Below are 25,448 nucleotides of genomic sequence, written 5' to 3' on the forward strand. Positions count from 1 at the left end.
CATGTCCTATGCAATGTCAATGACTAAATCAAAGTGGCTACAAGTGTAAGCCGTTCCTGACTCAGGAGCAGTATCAACATTTCCAAATTACCACCTTCACCATCAACATAGCACACACACCTTCAGTTTAGCTGTGACCAGACAGCTTTTAAGGAACATTTAGAACTCTACCCCCAGAGAGCACACATCAGTGAGAACTCTGGCTCCTTCTGGGAACTCTTTCTCAGATAATAAAAGTGATTAGAAGGAATATTAAACTATCAGCATATACAGCAGGTGAGGCAGAGATTGGAAAAAAGTTCTCCTCAGAGGGCCAAGGCATTCCTGCTTAAACCCAAGTCTAGGTGACTGGATAAACAACAAAACAAACTCAGCCGAATCAAGGGAAAATGGGGTTTATTTCACACAACATCGAAAGGTAAACAGAACAGACCAAAGGCACCCACTGGTGGCAAGGGAGTCCACAACCCATGGTGTGAGTCCTTCCCGCCTCAGTCAGAGTCCTTCTCATGTGTGCTCAAGTCTATTTCTTCATAGGCACAGATGTGGTTGGTGACTTTCCCGAGAGTCTAAGAGGTAGGCGGGCAGGTGGGCAGGCTTCCGTCATCGGTTTCAGAATCTGTCTGTGCCATGTAGGCATCCAACTCAGCATCCAGGCGTCGTTTAGTGTTGGACATGTACGCATCCAGTTCTTTGTCCAGCTGCTCCTTGGTCAATGCAGGGCGAGTGCGGGCACCTCTGCCTCGACCACGGCATCCAAAGTTCCCTCTTCCTCGACCTATCCCAGCCAGACCTCTACCACGGAATCCACCACGACCCATAGCTGCACGCCCTCGGCCCCCTCTCCCAGGACCTCCACGACCTGGAACAGCACCACTTCTTGAGTCCATTCGTGGGGCAGCAAAGTCTTGTTCACCTCGGAGGAGCGGGCTTCGACCTTGGAATGACAACCCGCCCCTTGGCAGGCTTCTGGTGGCAAGTCCCCCACGTAGTCCTCCTCTTCCTCGTCCTCGGCAAAAGCCTCCCTGGATTTTGGGTAGGCCTCGTCCTCCAATCGCTCCCCTGCACAGGTCACCTCTGGGTAGGCCTAAGGGAGCCTGGATGTTCCTCTTGTTACCCAGGTGCTGCTTAAGTTTTAATGCTGCCTGGACAGAGGGTCTATTCTCCATCTGCTGGGCCAGTCTTCTGTTTCTGGCGCTGGCTAGCTGCTGCTGCTGCAGCGAAGCCCGAAAAGTCACTGGCGTGGGCTGTTTGTTCTCCAGCAGACTAGTAAAGCGCTCATTTAGAGACAACTTGGTGGTTCTTATTAGCACCACTTTCCGCCCTGACTGTGCAGCCATCTTCTGATCCTGAGAATCGAAGGAGATGGACTCTAGGGTTCGTCTCGTGGCCGCTGTGGGCGGGTTTGCTGAATCTGACCTGACAAGGACCACTCGGGTTTATTTGCTGGGTGCTTGGGTTAGGTGCTTGCCTAAAGGGTGGCTTGGCTATCTAGTCCGCCGATATTTTGCTTTCAGGAGAGCCCTTTCTTTCCTTTCCTTTGTGCCAGCCTGGGCTGCCAAGTCCAGCGTGCTACCTCCAGGAATCTCACAATGAGACTGTGTGTCTGAGAGAGGTCTCCACTTCCTTTTATAGTCTCCTCTAGGGGTGGGACTAAAGGCGTGCACCAATGGAATTAGGGTGTGTGTTAGGGTGTGGCTACTGGGATTAAATGTTTGTGTTTCCAAATCTGCTCATTAAGGCTGATCCGTGGGACTCTTTTACTCTCAGATCTGCAGGTAATCTTTATTTATTAAAATACAATTGAAATGTCACTACGTTTCCCAATTTCTATCTAAGATAAAGAGAAGGATATAACTAATATGAGCATATACAGTTATTACAGGCAATAAATACATCAACAATGCCCAGTCCATTTTCATTTGAAAATTCAGAGAAAGATTTCACATCTAGCCTATCTATTTGGGTTCAAAGTCTTCTCCCTAATTGACTTTCTGTGTCTGGAAAACTAGAACTATAGCTATCAAATCCTCAACACCCTCAGAGACCCAAGAAGGAAATAACAGGAACTGAGTAAGCAGGGAGTGCGAGCAGGCGACCTCCAAACCATGGAATGACAGAAAACACCCAAAGCGAGTTACTGGGCAGCGTTGGGGCATCCGTCTTCAGGGGCAACAATCTTGCTCCTGCTTTCCTTTTCCCCACAAGTGTGGTAGATTACCTTCCCTCTGTGTGCACATGTTGCATAAATCTCAGTGATAACCTGGTGATTCTTCAGCCAAAAGTCCTTTTTCCTTCACTTTTTCTACCCATTTACCAAGCGATAAAGTTGCAATTTTGTGACTATTAATTACACTTAAAGATTCTAAATATCTCTGCCATTTTCCTGCTCTACTCTCACTCTGTTTAGCTACAACTTCTGTAACTGAATGCTTTTTTCCCACACATTTTTACTCTCAATTTAAATTTTATCATGCTTCTCTATACTTTTTAAAATTCTGATCTATATTTCTGAGCGTTCAATACTAATGTATGCAGATGTGGTGAAATTTTTTTCTCATGGGTTCCTCACATCTGGTCACTTCTTTCTTGTTTTCTGGGGTTCACAGAAAAGCCTCACATTCTCCTCTGTACTTCTGGTCCCTTCTCTGGCATTTCTGGGGTTCAGCAGTCATCCCCACATTGCAGGCACCATTATGTCAGGGTCCAGTACTAGCCCGGACCATAAATTATTTCTCTACCAGACCCCAACATAAACCATCTTTCTCTCTGTCCTGGCATGGAGGAGTCGGGTTAAAGACACAACTCACATGGTTTCATCCGTAGGGAGATTCTCATAGATCCCTCATGATATCCTGAGTTGACATCCTCAAGAATTTCTTCCTTTTATTCTCCAAACAGCCTTTATACCAAAACTTTACTTAGGGGAAATATATCAACATTGTGTCTGCTAGGTAACCAGGTTAATGGCTTTCTGGCAAGTCCACAACTACCTGTGTGCTATGTATGCTAACTGTCACATAGGTTTGAATTAGGATCTCTATCAGGCATCTTCCAAATTACAAAGAAAGGAGCAACAACATCCTGACCTTTGTTAGGGATGTGACAGCCTGCCTGGGAGGATATGTGACCCGTCTCAGATGTGGCCTATGGCTTGATGGCTTGCCTGCCATGCAATGTAGACATATGGGCCTACACTTCTCTCTCTCTCTCTCTCTCTCTCTCTCTCTCTCTCTCTCTGTCTCTCTCTCTCTCTCTCTCTCTCTGTCTCTCTTTGTGTCTATCTTTCTCTCTCTCTCCCTTATTCTCTATTTTGCTTTTTTGAGACAGGATTTATCAGTAGCTGTGGGACTTGTCCTAGAACTGGCTCTGAAGACCAGGCTGACCCCAGATTAAAAAAGATCAGCCTGATTTTGCCCTCCAAGGTCTGGGATTCGAAAGGTGTGCCACCGTCCAACTTTTATTTTTGTTCAAAACCAGAACCTTGGATCTCATCAAATTTTCTTTATTTAACTTGCTTCCTGACCATTCTCCGTAATAACTTGGAACCAACACATTAATCAAAAAAAAAGTCTAAAATCCATTGTTTTAGGTATGTGGACATATTTTCTCGGCTACTTCTTGATGGTTGGGGTACTGATAAATGATTTATTTTTTCGAACAAGATGATAATTTGTTATAGTGAACCAGAAACACAGGATTCCACTGAAACTGAATGGCTGACCTACTATTGTTGAAATTAAACCTTCAAGAGGGTCAAAAAAATTTAAAAGTCAATTAACTGGAATAGGTCGTGATTGGTTCTGGGCCTAAGCAACTGCTTTTCAGTAGGAGCAGCAAATGACGCGTTCCCAGAGTTAGGTTGTAAAGCATTTCCCACCCTGTCTCTTCATTCACACAGAAGGGTTTCTCCTACACTAAATGGGTACACGCCTCTTACACAAAACAGAAAGCCAAAATAAATTAAAAATCTCATTTTAGGGTGGAAATTCTACTCATCCAACACAGCATGTTATATGCAAAGTCAATGACTAAATCAAAGTGGCCACCATGCATAAGCCATTTGTGACCCAGGAGCAGTATCCACATTTCCAAATTAGCACCTTCACCATCAATATAGCACACACACCTTCAGTTTGGCTGTGACCAGACAGCTTTTTCAGGAAGATGTAGATCTCTACCCCCAGAGAGCACACATCAGTGAGAACTCTGGCTCCTTCTGGGAACTCTTTCTCAGATAATAAAAGTGATTAGAAGGAATATTAAACTATCAGCATATACAGCAGGTGAGGCAGAGATTGGAAAAAAGTTCTCCTCAGAGGGCCAAGGCATTCCTGCTTAAACCCAAGTCTAGGTGACTGGATAAACAACAAAACAAACTCAGCCGAATCAAGGGAAAATGGGGTTTATTTCACACAACATCGAAAGGTAAACAGAACAGACCAAAGGCACCCACTGGTGGCAAGGGAGTCCACAACCCATGGTGTGAGTCCTTCCCGCCTCAGTCAGAGTCCTTCTCATGTGTGCTCAAGTCTATTTCTTCATAGGCACAGATGTGGTTGGTGACTTTCCCGAGAGTCTAAGAGGTAGGCGGGCAGGTGGGCAGGCTTCCGTCATCGGTTTCAGAATCTGTCTGTGCCATGTAGGCATCCAACTCAGCATCCAGGCGTCGTTTAGTGTTGGACATGTACGCATCCAGTTCTTTGTCCAGCTGCTCCTTGGTCAATGCAGGGCGAGTGCGGGCACCTCTGCCTCGACCACGGCATCCAAAGTTCCCTCTTCCTCGACCTATCCCAGCCAGACCTCTACCACGGAATCCACCACGACCCATAGCTGCACGCCCTCGGCCCCCTCTCCCAGGACCTCCACGACCTGGAACAGCACCACTTCTTGAGTCCATTCGTGGGGCAGCAAAGTCTTGTTCACCTCGGAGGAGCGGGCTTCGACCTTGGAATGACAACCCGCCCCTTGGCAGGCTTCTGGTGGCAAGTCCCCCACGTAGTCCTCCTCTTCCTCGTCCTCGGCAAAAGCCTCCCTGGATTTTGGGTAGGCCTCGTCCTCCAATCGCTCCCCTGCACAGGTCACCTCTGGGTAGGCCTAAGGGAGCCTGGATGTTCCTCTTGTTACCCAGGCGCTGCTTAAGTTTTAATGCTGCCTGGACAGAGGGTCTATTCTCCATCTGCTGGGCCAGTCTTCTGTTTCTGGCGCTGGCTAGCTGCTGCTGCTGCAGCGAAGCCCGAAAAGTCACTGGCGTGGGCTGTTTGTTCTCCAGCAGACTAGTAAAGCGCTCATTTAGAGACAACTTGGTGGTTCTTATTAGCACCACTTTCCGCCCTGACTGTGCAGCCATCTTCTGATCCTGAGAATCGAAGGAGATGGACTCTAGGGTTCGTCTCGTGGCCGCTGTGGGCGGGTTTGCTGAATCTGACCTGACAAGGACCACTCGGGTTTATTTGCTGGGTGCTTGGGTTAGGCTCTTGCCTAAAGGGTGGCTTGGCTATCTAGTCCGCCGATATTTTGCTTTCAGGAGAGCCCTTTCTTTCCTTTCCTTTGTGCCAGCCTGCGCTGCCAAGTCCAGCGTGCTACCTTCAGGAATCTCACAATGAGACTGTGTGTCTGAGAGAGGTCTCCACTTCCTTTTATAGTCTCCTCTAGGGGTGGGACTAAAGGCGTGCACCAATGGAATTAGGGTGTGTGTTAGGGTGTGGCTACTGGGATTAAATGTTTGTGTTTCCAAATCTGCTCATTAAGGCTGATCCGTGGGACTCTTACTCTCAGATCTTCAGGTAATCTTTATTTATTAAAATACAATGGAAGGTCACTACGTTTCCCCTTTTCTGTCTAAAAGAAAAAAGAAGGCTATAAGTAATATGCTTATATACAATATGTACAGGCAATAAATACATCAACAACGCCCAGTCCATTTTCATTTGAAAATTCAGAGAAAGATTTCACATCTAGCCTATTTGGGTTCAAAGTTTTCTCCCTAATTGATTTTCTATCGTAATTTGCTTTCTTTCTTGAAAAACTAGAGCTATAGCTATCAAATAAATCCTCAACTCCCTCAGAAATCCAAGAAGGAAATAACAGGAACTGAGTAAGCTGGAGGTGCAAGCAGGCAACTCCAAACCATGGAATGACAGAAGACAACTGTCTACCCAAACCAAGTTTCTGATAGCATCGGGGCATCTATCTTCAGCCTTCAGGCCTAGTATATTCGACTGGCTTCTCTGTGAAGCAGGATATTCTGTGTCCTGCTTGTCTTTAGGACAAAGTCATGTCGGCAGTTGAGACAGGGGCATTTTATTGCCCGATGGCTTCCTTTTTCCATAGAGAAAGTAAATTCCTTGTGGATATCTTCCATGTCCATTATCTTCTCTGAAGTAGATTGCTGCTGCAAGAAGTAGACATGTCTCATTGTCACAAAAGAGAACAGTAGAAGGAGCTACTGCCGCCCGGCTCCCAGCTGGCTGGCTAGCTTATGCCCCGAAATAACAACACACAAACTGTATTCTTTTAAACACTGCTTGACCCATTAGTTCTAGCCTCTTATTGGCCAATCTCACATCTTGATTAACCCATTTCTAATAATCTGTTTAGCACCACGATGTGATGGCATACTGGGAAAGAGTCAGCATGTCTGACCTGGCAGCTGGCTCCATGGCGGCTGCCCTGGAGAGGAGTGGCATGGCGTCTGTCTCACTTCCCTTCTTCCCAGCATTCTGTTCTGTCTACTCCACCCACCTATGCTCTGACCTATCAGGCCAAGCAGTTTCTTTATTAATTATTTAATGAAAGCAACAGATAGACATATGACCTTCCCACATCAGAGAACTATCAAGGTTATTAAAACATTTTAATTGCCATATTCTGTAGATCTCTGAAGTGTTTGAAAATGACCTATCCTTCTAAATTATATCTTTGTTTGACCTTGAAAATATACCTAGTATGACTACGAGTTCAATTGTACTAGGTAATTAACTACTAATCTATATTTCCTTATTATACTATACAGTTAGTTGATAATAATTTTTTTTTGATTTTTCGAGACAGGGTTTCTCTGTAGCTTTTGGTTGCTAGCTCTTGTAGACCAGGTTGGCCTCAAACTCACAGAGATCCGCCTGTCTCTGCCTCCCGAGTGCTGATAATAATAAATTTTAAGGTCTAGAAATTTGTAATACATTACTAAATGAGCTGTATAGGTATAATATCTCAGACAATAATGGAAATGTATGTAGAGCATGTTTTACTAAAATTGACCTCAAGTTTGTATCAATATACAAAATTTGTATACAATATACAATAGTAAAACAATGCAAAACACTTAAATAGGTGCTAAAAACTGGATCAATAATCTTTTTGATTTTTTTTCATTTTATTTCTCTTCTCTCTGTGTCTCTCTGTCTCTCTCTCTGTCTCTCTCTCTCTGTCTCTGTCTCTCTCTCTCCCTCTCTCTCTCTGTCTCTCTGTCTCTCTGTCTCTCTCTGTCTGTCTCTCTCTCTCTCTCTCTGTCTCCTTCTATTTCCCCATTGTGGTTTTGATCCAGGGTTTCTCAGTAGCACTAGAGCCTGTCCAGGAACTTGCTCTGTAGACCAGGCTGACCTTGAACTCATTAAGACCAGCCTGCTTCTGCCTCCCAAGTGTAGGGATTAAATTGATTGCCACCAATGCCCAGGCTTTGTTTTTCAAAACAAAACTTTGGATCTAACCAAATATGCTTTGTTTAGATTTTTCCTAAGCATTATCCATAATAAATTGTAACTAACACATTACACAAAAACAAACATCCATAATCCATTTTTGGGTGGAGGGGAGAAGTGTGCATAGTTTTCTAGGCTACTTCCTAATGATTGGGTGCTGATAATTTTTTTGAATGAGACAACAGTTTGTTATAAGGAGACAGAATACAAGGATTCCACTGAAACTGAACAGCTGAAAATTACTGTTAAAATTAAACCTTCAAGAGGTTCAAAAAAAAAGCGATTTATGTAGATTGAACCAAGACTGGTTCTGGACATAGGTAACTGCATGTCAGCAGAAGCAGCTTAGGACTCTTTCCCAGCAGTTAGGTTGTAAAGCTTCTACTAGCCCAGTCTCTTTGGCTACCACAAATGGCTTCTCTTACATTAAATGTGAAAAATCTCTTGGAAATGACACAAAGGCCAATAAGTTAAAAAATGTTATTTTAGGGTAGAATTTCTACACATCCAGCTCAGCATGTCCTATGCAATGTCAACGACTAAATCAAAGTGGCTACAAGTGTAAGCCGTTCCTGACTCAGGAGCAGTATCAACATTTCCAAATTACCACCTTCACCATCAACATAGCACACACACCTTCAGTTTAGCTGTGACCAGACAGCTTTTAAGGAACATTTAGAACTCTACCCCCAGAGAGCACACATCAGTGAGAACTCTGGCTCCTTCTGGGAACTCTTTCTCAGATAATAAAAGTGATTAGAAGGAATATTAAACTATCAGCATATACAGCAGGTGAGGCAGAGATTGGAAAAAAGTTCTCCTCAGAGGGCCAAGGCATTCCTGCTTAAACCCAAGTCTAGGTGACTGGATAAACAACAAAACAAACTCAGCCGAATCAAGGGAAAATGGGGTTTATTTCACACAACATCGAAAGGTAAACAGAACAGACCAAAGGCACCCACTGGTGGCAAGGGAGTCCACAACCCATGGTGTGAGTCCTTCCCGCCTCAGTCAGAGTCCTTCTCATGTGTGCTCAAGTCTATTTCTTCATAGGCACAGATGTGGTTGGTGACTTTCCCGAGAGTCTAAGAGGTAGGCGGGCAGGTGGGCAGGCTTCCGTCATCGGTTTCAGAATCTGTCTGTGCCATGTAGGCATCCAACTCAGCATCCAGGCGTCGTTTAGTGTTGGACATGTACGCATCCAGTTCTTTGTCCAGCTGCTCCTTGGTCAATGCAGGGCGAGTGCGGGCACCTCTGCCTCGACCACGGCATCCAAAGTTCCCTCTTCCTCGACCTATCCCAGCCAGACCTCTACCACGGAATCCACCACGACCCATAGCTGCACGCCCTCGGCCCCCTCTCCCAGGACCTCCACGACCTGGAACAGCACCACTTCTTGAGTCCATTCGTGGGGCAGCAAAGTCTTGTTCACCTCGGAGGAGCGGGCTTCGACCTTGGAATGACAACCCGCCCCTTGGCAGGCTTCTGGTGGCAAGTCCCCCACGTAGTCCTCCTCTTCCTCGTCCTCGGCAAAAGCCTCCCTGGATTTTGGGTAGGCCTCGTCCTCCAATCGCTCCCCTGCACAGGTCACCTCTGGGTAGGCCTAAGGGAGCCTGGATGTTCCTCTTGTTACCCAGGTGCTGCTTAAGTTTTAATGCTGCCTGGACAGAGGGTCTATTCTCCATCTGCTGGGCCAGTCTTCTGTTTCTGGCGCTGGCTAGCTGCTGCTGCTGCAGCGAAGCCCGAAAAGTCACTGGCGTGGGCTGTTTGTTCTCCAGCAGACTAGTAAAGCGCTCATTTAGAGACAACTTGGTGGTTCTTATTAGCACCACTTTCCGCCCTGACTGTGCAGCCATCTTCTGATCCTGAGAATCGAAGGAGATGGACTCTAGGGTTCGTCTCGTGGCCGCTGTGGGCGGGTTTGCTGAATCTGACCTGACAAGGACCACTCGGGTTTATTTGCTGGGTGCTTGGGTTAGGTGCTTGCCTAAAGGGTGGCTTGGCTATCTAGTCCGCCGATATTTTGCTTTCAGGAGAGCCCTTTCTTTCCTTTCCTTTGTGCCAGCCTGGGCTGCCAAGTCCAGCGTGCTACCTCCAGGAATCTCACAATGAGACTGTGTGTCTGAGAGAGGTCTCCACTTCCTTTTATAGTCTCCTCTAGGGGTGGGACTAAAGGCGTGCACCAATGGAATTAGGGTGTGTGTTAGGGTGTGGCTACTGGGATTAAATGTTTGTGTTTCCAAATCTGCTCATTAAGGCTGATCCGTGGGACTCTTTTACTCTCAGATCTGCAGGTAATCTTTATTTATTAAAATACAATTGAAATGTCACTACGTTTCCCAATTTCTATCTAAGATAAAGAGAAGGATATAACTAATATGAGCATATACAGTTATTACAGGCAATAAATACATCAACAATGCCCAGTCCATTTTCATTTGAAAATTCAGAGAAAGATTTCACATCTAGCCTATCTATTTGGGTTCAAAGTCTTCTCCCTAATTGACTTTCTGTGTCTGGAAAACTAGAACTATAGCTATCAAATCCTCAACACCCTCAGAGACCCAAGAAGGAAATAACAGGAACTGAGTAAGCAGGGAGTGCGAGCAGGCGACCTCCAAACCATGGAATGACAGAAAACACCCAAAGCGAGTTACTGGGCAGCGTTGGGGCATCCGTCTTCAGGGGCAACAATCTTGCTCCTGCTTTCCTTTTCCCCACAAGTGTGGTAGATTACCTTCCCTCTGTGTGCACATGTTGCATAAATCTCAGTGATAACCTGGTGATTCTTCAGCCAAAAGTCCTTTTTCCTTCACTTTTTCTACCCATTTACCAAGCGATAAAGTTGCAATTTTGTGACTATTAATTACACTTAAAGATTCTAAATATCTCTGCCATTTTCCTGCTCTACTCTCACTCTGTTTAGCTACAACTTCTGTAACTGAATGCTTTTTTCCCACACATTTTTACTCTCAATTTAAATTTTATCATGCTTCTCTATACTTTTTAAAATTCTGATCTATATTTCTGAGCGTTCAATACTAATGTATGCAGATGTGGTGAAATTTTTTTCTCATGGGTTCCTCACATCTGGTCACTTCTTTCTTGTTTTCTGGGGTTCACAGAAAAGCCTCACATTCTCCTCTGTACTTCTGGTCCCTTCTCTGGCATTTCTGGGGTTCAGCAGTCATCCCCACATTGCAGGCACCATTATGTCAGGGTCCAGTACTAGCCCGGACCATAAATTATTTCTCTACCAGACCCCAACATAAACCATCTTTCTCTCTGTCCTGGCATGGAGGAGTCGGGTTAAAGACACAACTCACATGGTTTCATCCGTAGGGAGATTCTCATAGATCCCTCATGATATCCTGAGTTGACATCCTCAAGAATTTCTTCCTTTTATTCTCCAAACAGCCTTTATACCAAAACTTTACTTAGGGGAAATATATCAACATTGTGTCTGCTAGGTAACCAGGTTAATGGCTTTCTGGCAAGTCCACAACTACCTGTGTGCTATGTATGCTAACTGTCACATAGGTTTGAATTAGGATCTCTATCAGGCATCTTCCAAATTACAAAGAAAGGAGCAACAACATCCTGACCTTTGTTAGGGATGTGACAGCCTGCCTGGGAGGATATGTGACCCGTCTCAGATGTGGCCTATGGCTTGATGGCTTGCCTGCCATGCAATGTAGACATATGGGCCTACACTTCTCTCTCTCTCTCTCTCTCTCTCTCTCTCTCTGTCTCTGTCTCTCTCTCTCTCTCTCTCTCTCTCTCTCTGTCTCTCTTTGTGTCTATCTTTCTCTCTCTCTCCCTTATTCTCTATTTTGCTTTTTTGAGACAGGATTTATCAGTAGCTGTGGGACTTGTCCTAGAACTGGCTCTGAAGACCAGGCTGACCCCAGATTAAAAAAGATCAGCCTGATTTTGCCCTCCAAGGTCTGGGATTCGAAAGGTGTGCCACCGTCCAACTTTTATTTTTGTTCAAAACCAGAACCTTGGATCTCATCAAATTTTCTTTATTTAACTTGCTTCCTGACCATTCTCCGTAATAACTTGGAACCAACACATTAATCAAAAAAAAAGTCTAAAATCCATTGTTTTAGGTATGTGGACATATTTTCTCGGCTACTTCTTGATGGTTGGGGTACTGATAAATGATTTATTTTTTCGAACAAGATGATAATTTGTTATAGTGAACCAGAAACACAGGATTCCACTGAAACTGAATGGCTGACCTACTATTGTTGAAATTAAACCTTCAAGAGGGTCAAAAAAATTTAAAAGTCAATTAACTGGAATAGGTCGTGATTGGTTCTGGGCCTAAGCAACTGCTTTTCAGTAGGAGCAGCAAATGACGCGTTCCCAGAGTTAGGTTGTAAAGCATTTCCCACCCTGTCTCTTCATTCACACAGAAGGGTTTCTCCTACACTAAATGGGTACACGCCTCTTACACAAAACAGAAAGCCAAAATAAATTAAAAATCTCATTTTAGGGTGGAAATTCTACTCATCCAACACAGCATGTTATATGCAAAGTCAATGACTAAATCAAAGTGGCCACCATGCATAAGCCATTTGTGACCCAGGAGCAGTATCCACATTTCCAAATTAGCACCTTCACCATCAATATAGCACACACACCTTCAGTTTGGCTGTGACCAGACAGCTTTTTCAGGAAGATGTAGATCTCTACCCCCAGAGAGCACACATCAGTGAGAACTCTGGCTCCTTCTGGGAACTCTTTCTCAGATAATAAAAGTGATTAGAAGGAATATTAAACTATCAGCATATACAGCAGGTGAGGCAGAGACTGGAAAAAAGTTCTCCTCAGAGGGCCAAGGCATTCCTGCTTAAACCCAAGTCTAGGTGACTGGATAAACAACAAAACAAACTCAGCCGAATCAAGGGAAAATGGGGTTTATTTCACACAACATCGAAAGGTAAACAGAACAGACCAAAGGCACCCACTGGTGGCAAGGGAGTCCACAACCCGTGGTGTGAGTCCTTCCCGCCTCAGTCAGAGTCCTTCTCATGTGTGCTCAAGTCTATTTCTTCATAGGCACAGATGTGGTTGGTGACTTTCCCGAGAGTCTAAGAGGTAGGCGGGCAGGTGGGCAGGCTTCCGTCATCGGTTTCAGAATCTGTCTGTGCCATGTAGGCATCCAACTCAGCATCCAGGCGTCGTTTAGTGTTGGACATGTACGCATCCAGTTCTTTGTCCAGCTGCTCCTTGGTCAATGCAGGGCGAGTGCGGGCACCTCTGCCTCGACCACGGCATCCAAAGTTCCCTCTTCCTCGACCTATCCCAGCCAGACCTCTACCACGGAATCCACCACGACCCATAGCTGCACGCCCTCGGCCCCCTCTCCCAGGACCTCCACGACCTGGAACAGCACCACTTCTTGAGTCCATTCGTGGGGCAGCAAAGTCTTGTTCACCTCGGAGGAGCGGGCTTCGACCTTGGAATGACAACCCGCCCCTTGGCAGGCTTCTGGTGGCAAGTCCCCCACGTAGTCCTCCTCTTCCTCGTCCTCGGCAAAAGCCTCCCTGGATTTTGGGTAGGCCTCGTCCTCCAATCGCTCCCCTGCACAGGTCACCTCTGGGTAGGCCTAAGGGAGCCTGGATGTTCCTCTTGTTACCCAGGCGCTGCTTAAGTTTTAATGCTGCCTGGACAGAGGGTCTATTCTCCATCTGCTGGGCCAGTCTTCTGTTTCTGGCGCTGGCTAGCTGCTTCTGCTGCAGCGAAGCCCGAAAAGTCACTGGCCTGGGCTGTTTGTTCTCCAGCAGACTAGTAAAGCGCTCATTTAGAGACAACTTGGTGGTTCTTATTAGCACCACTTTCCGCCCTGACTGTGCAGCCATCTTCTGATCCTGAGAATCGAAGGAGATGGACTCTAGGGTTCGTCTCGTGGCCGCTGTGGGCGGGTTTGCTGAATCTGACCTGACAAGGACCACTCGGGTTTATTTGCTGGGTGCTTGGGTTAGGCGCTTGCCTAAAGGGTGGCTTGGCTATCTAGTCCGCCGATATTTTGCTTTCAGGAGAGCCCTTTCTTTCCTTTCCTTTGTGCCAGCCTGGGCTGCCAAGTCCAGCGTGCTACCTCCAGGAATCTCACAATGAGACTGTATGTCTGAGAGAGGTCTCCACTTCCTTTTATAGTCTCCTCTAGGGGTGGGACTAAAGGCGTGCACCAATGGAATGAGGGTGTGTGTTAGGGTGTGGCTACTGGGATTAAATGTTTGTGTTTCCAAATCTGCTCATTAAGGCTGATCCGTGGGACTCTTTTACTCTCAGATCTTCAGGTAATCTTTTTTATTAAGATACAATTGAAAGTCACTACGTTTCCCCTTTTCTGTCTAAAAGAAAAAAGAAGGCTACAAGTAATATGCTTATATACAATATGTACAGGCAATAAATACATCAACAACACCCAGTCCATTTCATTTTATTTCTCTTCTCTCTCTGTCTCTCTGTCTCTGTCTCTCTCTCTGTCTCTCTCTCTGTCTCTCTCTCTGTCTCTCTCTCTCTCTCTCTCTCTCTCTCTCTCTCTCTCTCTCTTTCTGTCTCCTTCTATTTCCCCAGTGTGGTTTTGATCCAGGGTTTCTCAGTAGCAGTAGAGCCTGTCCGGGAACTTGCTCTGTAGACCAGGCTGACCTTGAACTCATTAAGACCAGCCTGCTTCTGCCTCCCAAGTGTAGGGATTAAATTGATTGCCACCAATGCCCAGGCTTTGTTTTTCAAAACAAAATTTTGGATCAAACCAAATATGCTTTGTTTAGATTTTTCCTAAGCATTATCCATGATAAATTGTAACTAACACATTACACAAAAACAAACATCCATAATCCATTTTTGGGTGGAGGGGAGAAGTGTGCATAGTTTTCTAGGCTACTTCCTAATGATTGGGTGCTGATAATTTTTTTGAATGAGACAACAGTTTGCTATAACGAGACAGATAAAAAGGATTCCACTGAAACTGAACAGCTGACAAATTACTGTTAAAATTAAACCTTCAAGAGGTTCAAAAAAATAAAGCGATTTATGTAGATTGAACCAAGACTGGTTCTGAACATAGGTAACTGCATGTCAGCAGGAGCAGCTTAGGACTCTTTCCCAGGAGTTAGGTTGTAAAGCTTCTCCTAGCCCAGTCTCTTTGGCTACCACAAATGGCTTCTCTTACATTAAATGTGAAAAATCTCTTGGAAATGACACAAAGGCCAATAAGTTAAAAAATGTTATTTTAGGGTAGAATTTCTACACATCCAGCTCAGCATGTCCTATGCAATGTCAATGACTAAATCAAAGTGGCTACAAGTGTAAGCCGTTCCTGACTCAGGAGCAGTATCAACATTTCCAAATTACCACCTTCACCATCAACATAGCACACACACCTTCAGTTTAGCTGTGACCAGACAGTTTTTAAGGAACATGTACAACTCTACCCCCAGAGAGCACACATCAGTGAGAACTCTGGCTCCTTCTGGGAACCCTTTCTCGGATTATAAAGGTGGTTAGAAGGAATATTAAACTATCAGCATATACAGCAGGTGAGGCAGAGATTGGAAAAAAGTTCTTGTCACAGGGCCAAGGCATTTCTGCTTAAACCCAAGTCTGGGTGACTGAATAAACAACAAAACAAACTCAGCCGAATCAAGGGAAAATGGGGTTTATTTCACACAACATCGAAAGGTAAACGGAATAGACCAAAGGCACCCACTGGTGGCAAGGGAGTCCACAACCCATGGTGTGAGTGCTTCCCGCTTCAGTCAGAGTCCTTCTCATGTGTGCTCAAGTCTATTTCTTCATAGGCACAGATGTGGTTGGTGACTTTCCCGAGAGTCTAAGAAGAGGTAGGCGGGTGGGTGGGCAGGCTTCAGTCATCGGTTTCAGAATCTGTCTGTGCCATGTAGGCATCCAACTCAGCATCCAGGCGTCGTTTAGTGTTGGACATGTACGCATCCAGTTCTTTGTCCAGCTGCTCCTTGGTCAATGCAGGGCGAGTGCGGGCACCTCTGCCTCGACCACGGCATCCAAAGTTCCCTCTTCCTCGACCTATCCCAGCCAGACCTCTACCACGGAATCCACCACGACCCATAGCTGCACGCCCTCGGCCCCCTCTCCCAGGACCTCCACGACCTGGAACAGCACCACTTCTTGAGTCCATTCGTGGGGCAGCAAAGTCTTGTTCACCTCGGAGGAGCAGGCTTCGACCTTGGAATGACAACCCGCCCCTTGGCAGGCTTCTGGTGGCAAGTCCCCCACGTAGTCCTCCTCTTCCTCGTCCTCGGCAAAAGCCTCCCTGGATTTTGGGTAGGCCTCGTCCTCCAATCGCTCCCCTGCACAGGTCACCTCTGGGTAGGCCTAAGGGAGCCTGGATGTTCCTCTTGTTACCCAGGCGCTGCTTAAGTTTTAATGCTGCCTGGACAGAGGGTCTATTCTCCATCTGCTGGGCCAGTCTTCTGTTTCTGGCGCTGGCTAGCTGCTGCTGCTGCAGCGAAGCCCGAAAAGTCACTGGCGTGGGCTGTTTGTTCTCCAGCAGACTAGTAAAGCGCTCATTTAGAGACAGCTTGGTGGTTCTTATTAGCACCACTTTCCGCCCTGACTGTGCAGCCATCTTCTGATCCTGAGAATCGAAGGAGATGGACTCTAGGGTTCGTCTCGTGGCCGCTGTGGGCGGGTTTGCTGAATCTGACCTGACAAGGACCACTCGGGTTTATTTGCTGGGTGCTTGGGTTAGGTGCTTGCCTAAAGGGTGGCTTGGCTATCTAGTCCGCCGATATTTTGCTTTCAGGAGAGCCCTTTCTTTCCTTTCCTTTGTGCCAGCCTGCGCTGCCAAGTCCAGCGTGCTACCTCCAGGAATCTCACAATGAGACTGTGTGTCTGAGAGATGTCTCCACTTCCTTTTATAGTCTCCTCTAGGGGTGGGACTAAAGGCGTGCACCAATGGAATTTGGGTGTGTGTTAGGGTGTGGCTACTGGGATTAAAGGTGTGTGTTTTCAAATCTGCTCATTAAGGCTGATCCGTGAGACTCTTTTACTCTTAGATCTTCAGGTAATCTTATTTATTTAAATACAATTGAATAGTCACTATGTTTCCCCCTTTTTCTCTAAAAGAAAAGAGAAGCCTATAACTAATATGTGCATGTACAATAAGTACATAAACATCACAACGCCCAGTCCTTTTGCATTTGAAATATTCAGAGAAAAGATTTCACATCTATCCTGTCTATTTTGATTCAAAGTCTTCTCCCTAGTTGACTTTCTATCATAATTTGCTTTCTGTGTCTAGTAAACTAGAACTATAGCTATCAAATCCTTAACTCCCTCAGAGACCCAAGAAGGAAATAATAGGAACTCAGTAAACAGCGAGTGCGAGCAGGCAACCTCCAAACCATGGGATGACAGGATATAGCTGGCTGCCCTGACAGTCACCCAAACCGAGTTCTTGGGCAGCATCGGGCCATCAGTCTTTAGTGGCAACAATCTGCACATGGAAGCCAGAGTGTGATGTTAAGTGTCTTCCTCAATTACTTTCCACCTTATTTATTGAAACAGCATCCAGAGCTCACTGATGGGCTAGACTGGCCCCTGATATCTCCCTATCTCTTCTTACAAGTGCTAGTTTGATGACCATGCACTGCAGAAACCCAGCTTCTATTTGATGCTGGAGGCCCAAAAGCAGGCACCTGTGGCTATGCAGCAAACACTTTACCCTGTCAGGAGCCGTGTCCCCCCCAAAATTTACAGGAAGCACCGCCGTGAGGAGTTTTTGCAGAGGGCTTCACTTCTCAATTGTATTGAGAATAGTCTTATTGACCAAGCCTATCTCACACCCAAATTAACTGTTAATAGAGAGCCTCTGTTAAGGGGACCTGCCTCACATTCCAGACTATCTAGAGAACTAGGTGGGTCACCTTGTGACTTTCTGACCAAGGAATCGTGACCTAGCCTACGTGATGGGCGTGGACCACGTGGCAAGACCCAGTGCCCCAGCCCCCCAAGCTCCCCATTCAGGGGCTATATAAGCCGTAACCATGACTCTAATAAAGGGAGGCTTTGACAAATAAGCTTAGCCTCCTTCCCCTTATCAGCCTATGCCTTTTAGGTGGTGCCTCTCCGTGACCCTGGAATAACTGGCCAGCCAGGCGGGTTACAAACCCTAGACAGAGTAACCCGTCGAGGCGGCTACAGTGGCGCCTGAACCAGTGACTCGGAGCACGGTTAACTTTCCGGATGACGATGGTATTTGATAACAACAATGTCTGTCATTGTATGTATGTATTCTTACTAAAATTGACCTAATGATATTTGTAACTGCTTATAGATGTTGGAAAAGGTTTGACACATGCTGTGAAATGTTTGGGTTTAATACATATGTTAAAAATGTTAGATTTTGATCCCTTTTACACTGCCCTAATGTTTGGCAGGCACCACTCCTAATCTTATTGTGGAGTAGGCATTTAGGAAGGAGGATATACCTTAGGCCAGACTAAACGGTGAATACTGGGTTTGGAAAACGCCCTTTCTTCTTGTCTGGAAGATGGAGCTATTGGTGCCAAAATTATATCATTATATCTTTATTTGAGGAGCTCCTCACAGTCTTTTCATTAATGATTCACACAGGGGCCCAATGACGGGAGTTAGTGTGGACCCTCGCCTAAACAACACACCATACAGAGGTTGTAAAAACCGGCTCAACATGGCATGGTGCCAGGCACGAGGATTGCCCTCCACATGGCCTAAGACAGGGTGCCCTGTGGTCAAAGACCTGCTTACTTTAGGTCTTGCTAGATACCTTTTATTTAAGGACCTCCAAGGAACTAATGCTACTCATAAGGCACCCCTCTGTTCCCAGGAGAGAAAATTTGCTCCATCATTCGAGAAAAGGGTCCTTCCTTGTCCCAGTCCCTTCTCATTTAGATCTGACACCGGGGTTAGACTCTGACCTGGTGCCCTCCACTTGATAGATGCCTGCTTTTATAAAAAAAAAGGGGGATATGTCAGGAGCCGTGTCCCCCCAAAATTTACAGGAAGCACCGCCGTGAGGAGTTTTTGCAGAGGGCTTCACTTCTCAATTGTATTGAGAATAGTCTTATTGACCAAGCCTATCTCACACCCAAATTAACTGTTAATAGAGAGCCTCTGTTAAGGGAACCTGCCTCACATTCCAGACTATCTAGAGAACTAGGTGGGTCACCTTGTGACTTCCTGACCAAGGAATCGTGACCTAGCCTACGTGATGGGCGTGGACCACGTGGCAAGACCCAGTGCCCCAGCCCCCCAAGCTCCCCATTCAGGGGCTATATAAGCTGTAACCATGACTCTAATAAAGGGAGGCTTTGACAAATAAGCTTAGCCTCCTTCCCCTTATCAGCCTATGCCTTTCAGGTGGTGCCTCTCCGTGACCCTGGAATAACTGGCCAGCCAGGCGGGTTACAAACCCTAGACAGAGTAACCCGTCGAGGCGGCTACAGTGGCGCCTGAGCCACCCCCTGGCCTGAAACATGGCTTTAAAAAACATACTAGAGGGGAAAAAAAAAAAGTTAAAAATGTATATATGCAGGGATCGGAAGGAGATAGCTTAGTTGGTAAGTATTTGACAGGCAATCAAGTTTTGAGTTCAATCCCTAATCCCTAACAGTGGCATGTGCTTGGAATCCCAGGTGGGGGCAGGGCATATCTCTGGGTTTTGCAGTCACCCAATTTAGTCTAATGGGCTTGTGCCAGGTGCCAGTAAGAGACCCTGTCTCAGAAAACAAGGTTAGAGAGCTCTTTAGGAACAACACCCAAGGTGGTCCTCTGACCTCCACATATACCTATACACATGTACACCCACACACCCTAAATGATAAATAAATAAAATTTTAAATCTTTAAAGACTTAAAGACAGCTTGGTTTGCCACATGTTCCTTCTCATAGTACACTTGTCAAAGTCATTCATTCCTTTCCTTCCCCACCCCCCGCCGAGATGGCCATCTTTGTGGTCAAAGTTACTTGAACAGAGTCCTATATATCCAGTTAATATACAGTGACCTTCTGTTCTCCCGTGACCAGTTCTGCAGATCATGTAAATTCCACACAATCTCATGGCCCCCTTGACTGATTGATTATCCAGTCGGGCTGATGTTGACCCCGGTGTGTATTCACTTTTGTGAAATTGATGATTGCCTCAAAAGTGGGTCTCCTTTGCATCCAACGGGCTTGGGCCTGGAAAGCAGTTTCCACTCAGCTCTGGACTTTTCTCTGATTAAAAATACACTACCCTGTTTTTCTTGAATTTCAAAGATAAACTGATAAACTGTTCAGTAAGAAAGAAGTGTTCCAGGCTTCATGTGTGATTTCCAAGGAGGTTTGTGTCTGGTGGCAGGAGAAAAAGAGGCCATGAAGGTGGTTTTGGACAGGGACAGTAGGCTTCCACAAGGACAGGGGCTCTGGGTCTATGGGCTTTCCGAGTTCTGAAACACTTATGAGCATCCTGTTTACTAAAAGTTGTCTCAGGAGGGCATGCTAAGTGTTGCCATAGGATGCAGCTTCAGGGGGGGATGCTAACAATATTTTGTAGGATCTCACTTTTGCAGTCAACACATGTCAGTTAAATATACCCATGTCTGAAAGTCCGAGACCCTGAATTTAATCTTGAGTGGACTCTTGGGAGCATCAACTGAAGGCTACCCAGTGACATAATTCCACTCACCCCAGTGCATGAATGTCCTGCCTCTCCTAATCTTGTGAATCTCCCTGAGTTTCTGCTCACTCTTAATCTAGCTCAGTGTTAATTCTAGCTCAGAGGTGCTTGAAGTGCTGCTTTAGGCTTTAACCTCATTGCGTCTTTTGATTTCCCTTTGAACTTGTTATGCCCAAATCCGTGGGTCCCCATAAAAGCCAACAAAGGAGACCAAGTCCCATATGTAAAAGCAAAAAGTCTTTATTTTAATCAAGTTTGCAAACTCGGTCTCTCTGCATGTTCAACGTATTGGAATATCTGGAGAGCCCCAAGCTCAATTAGAATTGGGTTTTTATAGTAGTAAAGGTGGGGGTAAGGGGTTTCTGAGGTTCAGGACCCCTGATTGGCTGACATATGTCTAAGGGTTGTCTGGTGAGGTGCTGGCAGGTGTTTCTATTTACAGTGCTTGGAATGCTAAGAATTTCCTTTGAATGGTCTGTTCTTGGGTGGGGGTCAGGTAATCTCAATGCCTGCCAGGCATTGTCTCAGAGTAAACTATTGAGACTCTAGACTCCATTTAAATTTATCGATGGCCAGAGTCCCAGGTGATAATGGTTGGAGGAAGTAAAGAACTTCCATTTTGCCCAGACTTAGATTTATCATGGCTGGCCCTCACAAACTCACTTGAATATTGGAAAGCTTTAACCAAAGTAGAGAACTTGCATGAATTGAATTGTGCCTGAACTGAAAAACAGCCCCTGCGTCAGTTTTTGGGACTGGGTGGTTGGGACAGAAAAGCTCCACTTACAGTCCTCACTTTGTGAGCTCCTCTCCTCATTTTCATACACACTTGGGAGGCGATCGGCACTATCTTTGCAAAAAACCCTTCCATGATCCTTCTGACAGCATCTAGCAAGTCAGGATGTTTGCTAATCCATCATTAACTGGACATTATGCCAGTTTCATATCTTTCAAGTGCTTAACCACAAGGTTTGTTTGCTCCCATGGTTACAGGGGCTCTTCCGGCTAGATGGCATTGCATGCTCCTGTAAGTCTCATCTGAGAGGCTCCATGTGTAAGTGTTTGAGTTGGTTGAGATGTTCTTTCTTCTGAGAATATTAGTAACCAAGAGACCGAAACTCCCAAGGTGAGTGTTTTTAGCTTCTCGGGGTTCAGACTTAAAAAGCTCTTCCTACTAGGCAGAACAGTGAATACTAACTAACGCCATCCTCAGGTGCATAAACTCAGGGTGTTACTCTGTAATGGCTTCAAATTCAATACTATTCAGGTGCTACCATACCACATGGCCATTGGCCAGGTTTCATCCTGACAGAATCCCTAAATATTTTGTGTGTGGTTCTAATGCATAATCTTTTGGTGTTTGTCCAAGTACAGAGGTAGGTATAACTCTTTACGGGAATTCCTGGAATCTAAACAGGCGTACTTACAGCTTAAACAGGGCTCCTACCCCAACAGCCTTCATTGCCAAGATAGCCAGAGTGCCCTCCCCCCACTGACAGGGAATTCTGGGAAGACAACTTCCCTTGGCATATCTTGTTACAAGATTAAACTGTGTAGGGAGAGTCGGGGGGAGAACTTAGAGGGAGAAAAATGGTTACTCACATTCCCTAAATTCTGTTATTGTTTTGGAAGCTTGAACAAAGTGGTTGATGAGGACTTCTCAGCTGAGCGACCCAAGGAGCAAGGAGCAAAAACAACAGACTTAACTGGAGGGTCTTGAAAATCAAACTAGTGAATGCAGTGTCCTAAAACACAGACATACACACACATGCTAGCATTTTGCACACACACACACACACACATACACATACATGCACGCACACATGCGCACACACACACACGTGTTGACATTTCAAAATTATGTGGAAGGAATTGATCTGTGATTATGTTGAATTGAAATTGGAAGCTCTTCTAGAGGATAATATTTCTGAAATGTGTGCTTTTATATTTGTACATATATCGCTACACATTTCTGAACGTACTCTCTAGGATCTCTGCTAGCTACTCCCTGCCACATATACAACAGACAGTGACAGAACCAGATGGGATACCTGCAACGGCCCACAGAGGAGAAAGGCAGCAGTAGTGAGTGGGACAATAGGAACCTCTCAAATAAAAGATGGGATGCATACCAGTGCAGGGGAGGGATCGGCAGGATCCACGAGGAGAACAAGGTGAGCGTGGTACAGAGCAGAGGACCTAGCACAAAGTGGGAGTGTTCAGGTAATGAGGTGGCCTGCGGTACAGAGTCTGGGTGTCGGATGAGAAAAGGGCACTGAGAGGGGATAACGTCGTTCTAAACTGTAGCCAAACTTCAATGCTAGCTTCAAGAATATGGACATCTTGAAGGCATTGGGAATCCGCAGATGGTTTCTGTTGTGTTTAGGGATGTGGGTGCAGCCAGGGAGGGAAGAAGAGGTAATGCTGCGTGCAGATACGGCCGTGAGATGACTCAGCCTTGGTGGGTGATGATCCGAGTGGGGAGAAAGAGAGAGAGAGGTAGTTGGGGATCTGTGGGCTGCAGTAGGCCAGGGTGAAGACATGAGCACCCAGCCCAAGGCTATCTGTTAGCACAGCTGTACTCCTGGAGTGGCATGAACTCCGCCATTCCATCTTACCTCAGTTAATTCTTACCATTTTTTATGAAGTAGCTGCCTGACTGTCTTACAGAGAGATCCGGTATCATACAATGTGTGAATGACAGGTGGGATTTAAACTCACTTTTACCCCCACTTTAAGATTCATGTTCAAAATACACTGTGTCACACTGGTATTTTTTTAAATGGCTAATAACTGCAGAAGCAGAGAATGTAGAAGAGGCTCTACCTAGGCTGGGTTATCCTTGCATCCCAAGATCCTGGTCATAACCACCGTTGTGTAAGTAACTCTGTAATCTGTTATCTTCCATTGGGATTTGAAGCAAAAGTCTCCTGTGCTGAGTCCCTGTTCATTCAGGCTTGTGGAGGTACAGACGGGCAGAGAATCACAACATGTTTCAGGTTTGTGGGAAATTGCAGAGGACAAGACAGAAATCATAAAAGCACAATTGAATTACGTTGTGTTGTGGCCCCTGGGATAACAGCTGTTTTCCAGGTCTACAATCCTCATTAGGAAATTAAAAACCCGAAGCTTGCCATCCACAGCCTTGCACTGTTGGCCACGTGGTGACAGGAAGCCCTGTGTTTGTACAGGTGGGGGAGCAAGCAGCCTTGCGAGGTGGGTGGCTTGAAACTCTGCTGGGAGCCCAGGTGGGGTGTGTGAGGAGAAGGCAGTCCAGGAAGGGCTGTGTGCTCTGTGCTCCCTGTGCGAGGGAGGAGTGGAAGGTGGCCCTTTCTGTGTTGCTGGGTCACGGCAGGGCCACAGATTCAGTAAACCTCTGCACGAACAGACACAGAAGGTTTTGGTCCTGGTATAAACTCAGTTCCCACTTCTAAACAAATACAGAAAAAGCACTATAGCATCATGAACCTTTGCACTGGCTGAAAGTAACCTCAACCTTGAAAACACAAAAAGAAAGGCCATTCATTTAAGAAAAAACATTGAATTAAAACAAATTATGTATATTTAAAAAAATAAGCATATATTATAAAATATTAAATATATCTTTTGAAGTATTAAACCACAATGTTATATATAACATTAAAATATGTGTGAGTGTATGTATAAATATGTATTTGTTTTAAATCATAGAGAATAAATCACAGATATCAAAAATGTGGCTCCCTCAGCCTTGGAGTTTGGGAGCCCATGATGTGGGGTGTGAAGATGAGGGGATGGAGGCACAGTGCTGATGGCATTCTAGTTTCTGGGTTATGTGAGATGAGTTTGCCCAACTGTAGGGGACTGGACATGTACTGAGCACATTTGGGAAAGTGAGGCTGTGAAGGCTGTATGTGATATGCATAAAACATGCAGTTTTGGCACGATATTCTCAACTTACAATGGGTGTTTTGGGACATAGCCTCATCTGAGGTTAAGGAGCATATGCGGAGCATAAAGCCAGGAAGAAACAGGTGTTTTGACACAGGAATGATTCAAGGGTTTGCAAGAAGATGATTGTGGGGAGTGCAGGCCTTTGAGTCTACCTCCCAGGTGGTCAAGGAAGAGCTCACAAGGGAGATATTTGACCTTGACCCCAGGAAAGGAGAGAAACAGTCACACAGTCACCTAAGAGATATTTGTGTTTTTTGTTTGTTTGTTGCTTGTTTTGTTTTGTCTGGGGTAAGAAACAGTGACCATTTGGGTCCTAAGGCAGAAATGGCTGCATCCCCAGCCATTTGAAGAGGTGCAGGTGGAATGGCTCAAGCTAGAACTCATCGCGTCATCTGAAAAGCTGAAAGCAAGAGGAAAAAGAGAGGCCCCTTGTCTCTCTGAATTATCAAACATTTGGAATAACAGCAGGGTGCAGAAGCACCGTAGGACCCTGTCAAGCTTAGGAGTCTGGGCTATTGCAAACACAACACAGGGTTGGTCAGCTCCAAGGAGCAGCAGAGAAACTGAAGAGATCTAAGAAGTGCTAAGGCTGATTAAGGCAACCTTAAATTTCGCTCTGTGTGCAGCAGAGGCCATTGGCAGACTCTGAGGAGAGAAACAGTAGAGCGCAGTATGCATCTAGAAGGTTCTCTGACTCTTGTCTGGGGCAGTAAGAAGGTCAGGGAGGATCCAATCTAGGTAGATGATGAATCACAACAATCACAAGAAAGAGTTCTACATAACACGCTTTGGTCATATGCAGGTTCAACTAGGTCGTCACCACCTCCTGCACTGGGAGTCTTCTGTGTTCTTTGGTTTGATGATAATTGAACTGCTGCTGTGCTGGTGTGGATATGGATCATGTGCTGAGACAGATGGTAAGATAGCCAGGCTGAAAGTGTCCTTTCCCTTCTCACTATCCTGACCTCAACTAATTTGATACGACATGGAAACAATCAGTAGAAAGAACAAAATTCCTGATATGTGGGAGTTCCATGACATAGAATTTATTACGTTCTTTTTAAAGAGCAAAGGACTCCTGTCCATACTGTCTATAGGTGTCCCAAGAGGCTTCCCTCTTGGGG

At 45.6% G+C, this 25,448-nt stretch overlaps 5 protein-coding genes across 6 annotated transcripts; all 5 read right to left on the minus strand.

Moving 5' to 3' along the window:
* Nucleotides 1–569: 569 nt before the first annotated feature.
* Nucleotides 570–1,340, minus strand: LOC130885562 (chromatin target of PRMT1 protein-like). Its single transcript, XM_057787094.1, has one exon. The coding sequence runs from the start codon at nucleotides 1,338–1,340 to the stop codon at nucleotides 570–572; it is 771 nt and encodes a 256-aa protein (XP_057643077.1).
* A 3,239-nt stretch (nucleotides 1,341–4,579) lies between these two features.
* On the minus strand, nucleotides 4,580–5,350 carry LOC130885563 (chromatin target of PRMT1 protein-like). Its single transcript, XM_057787095.1, has one exon. It carries the CDS (start codon nucleotides 5,348–5,350, stop codon nucleotides 4,580–4,582), a length of 771 nt encoding a protein of 256 aa, XP_057643078.1.
* Nucleotides 5,351–8,785: 3,435 nt separating this feature from the next.
* On the minus strand, nucleotides 8,786–9,556 carry LOC130885564 (chromatin target of PRMT1 protein-like). The gene has a single exon (XM_057787096.1). It carries the CDS (start codon nucleotides 9,554–9,556, stop codon nucleotides 8,786–8,788), a length of 771 nt encoding a protein of 256 aa, XP_057643079.1.
* A 3,243-nt stretch (nucleotides 9,557–12,799) lies between these two features.
* On the minus strand, nucleotides 12,800–13,570 carry LOC130885565 (chromatin target of PRMT1 protein-like). The gene has a single exon (XM_057787097.1). It carries the CDS (start codon nucleotides 13,568–13,570, stop codon nucleotides 12,800–12,802), a length of 771 nt encoding a protein of 256 aa, XP_057643080.1.
* Nucleotides 13,571–15,579: 2,009 nt separating this feature from the next.
* LOC130886037 (chromatin target of PRMT1 protein-like) lies at nucleotides 15,580–16,320 on the minus strand. 2 transcript variants are annotated; one of them, XM_057787929.1, is made up of 2 exons: nucleotides 15,897–16,320; nucleotides 15,580–15,773 (listed from the first exon to the last, which is right to left on the minus strand). In XM_057787929.1, the coding sequence occupies exons 1-2, from the start codon at nucleotides 16,318–16,320 to the stop codon at nucleotides 15,580–15,582; spliced, it is 618 nt and encodes a 205-aa protein (XP_057643912.1). The 2 variants fall into 2 exon arrangements, with proteins under 2 accessions (XP_057643912.1, XP_057643910.1); XM_057787927.1 differs by having other exon boundaries at nucleotides 15,580–16,320.
* Between the last annotated feature and the right edge of the window lie 9,128 nt (nucleotides 16,321–25,448).

This window comes from Chionomys nivalis, chromosome 13 (genome assembly GCF_950005125.1).
Source record: "Chionomys nivalis chromosome 13, mChiNiv1.1, whole genome shotgun sequence".
Classification (NCBI taxonomy): domain Eukaryota; kingdom Metazoa; phylum Chordata; class Mammalia; order Rodentia; family Cricetidae; genus Chionomys; species Chionomys nivalis.

Coding starts and splice junctions, on each gene's coding strand:
- LOC130885562 (XM_057787094.1), bottom strand. CDS start 1,340: ATGGCTGCACAGTCAGGGCGGAAAGTGGTGCTAATAAGAACCACCAAG.
- LOC130885563 (XM_057787095.1), bottom strand. CDS start 5,350: ATGGCTGCACAGTCAGGGCGGAAAGTGGTGCTAATAAGAACCACCAAG.
- LOC130885564 (XM_057787096.1), bottom strand. CDS start 9,556: ATGGCTGCACAGTCAGGGCGGAAAGTGGTGCTAATAAGAACCACCAAG.
- LOC130885565 (XM_057787097.1), bottom strand. CDS start 13,570: ATGGCTGCACAGTCAGGGCGGAAAGTGGTGCTAATAAGAACCACCAAG.
- LOC130886037 (XM_057787927.1), bottom strand. CDS start 16,320: ATGGCTGCACAGTCAGGGCGGAAAGTGGTGCTAATAAGAACCACCAAG.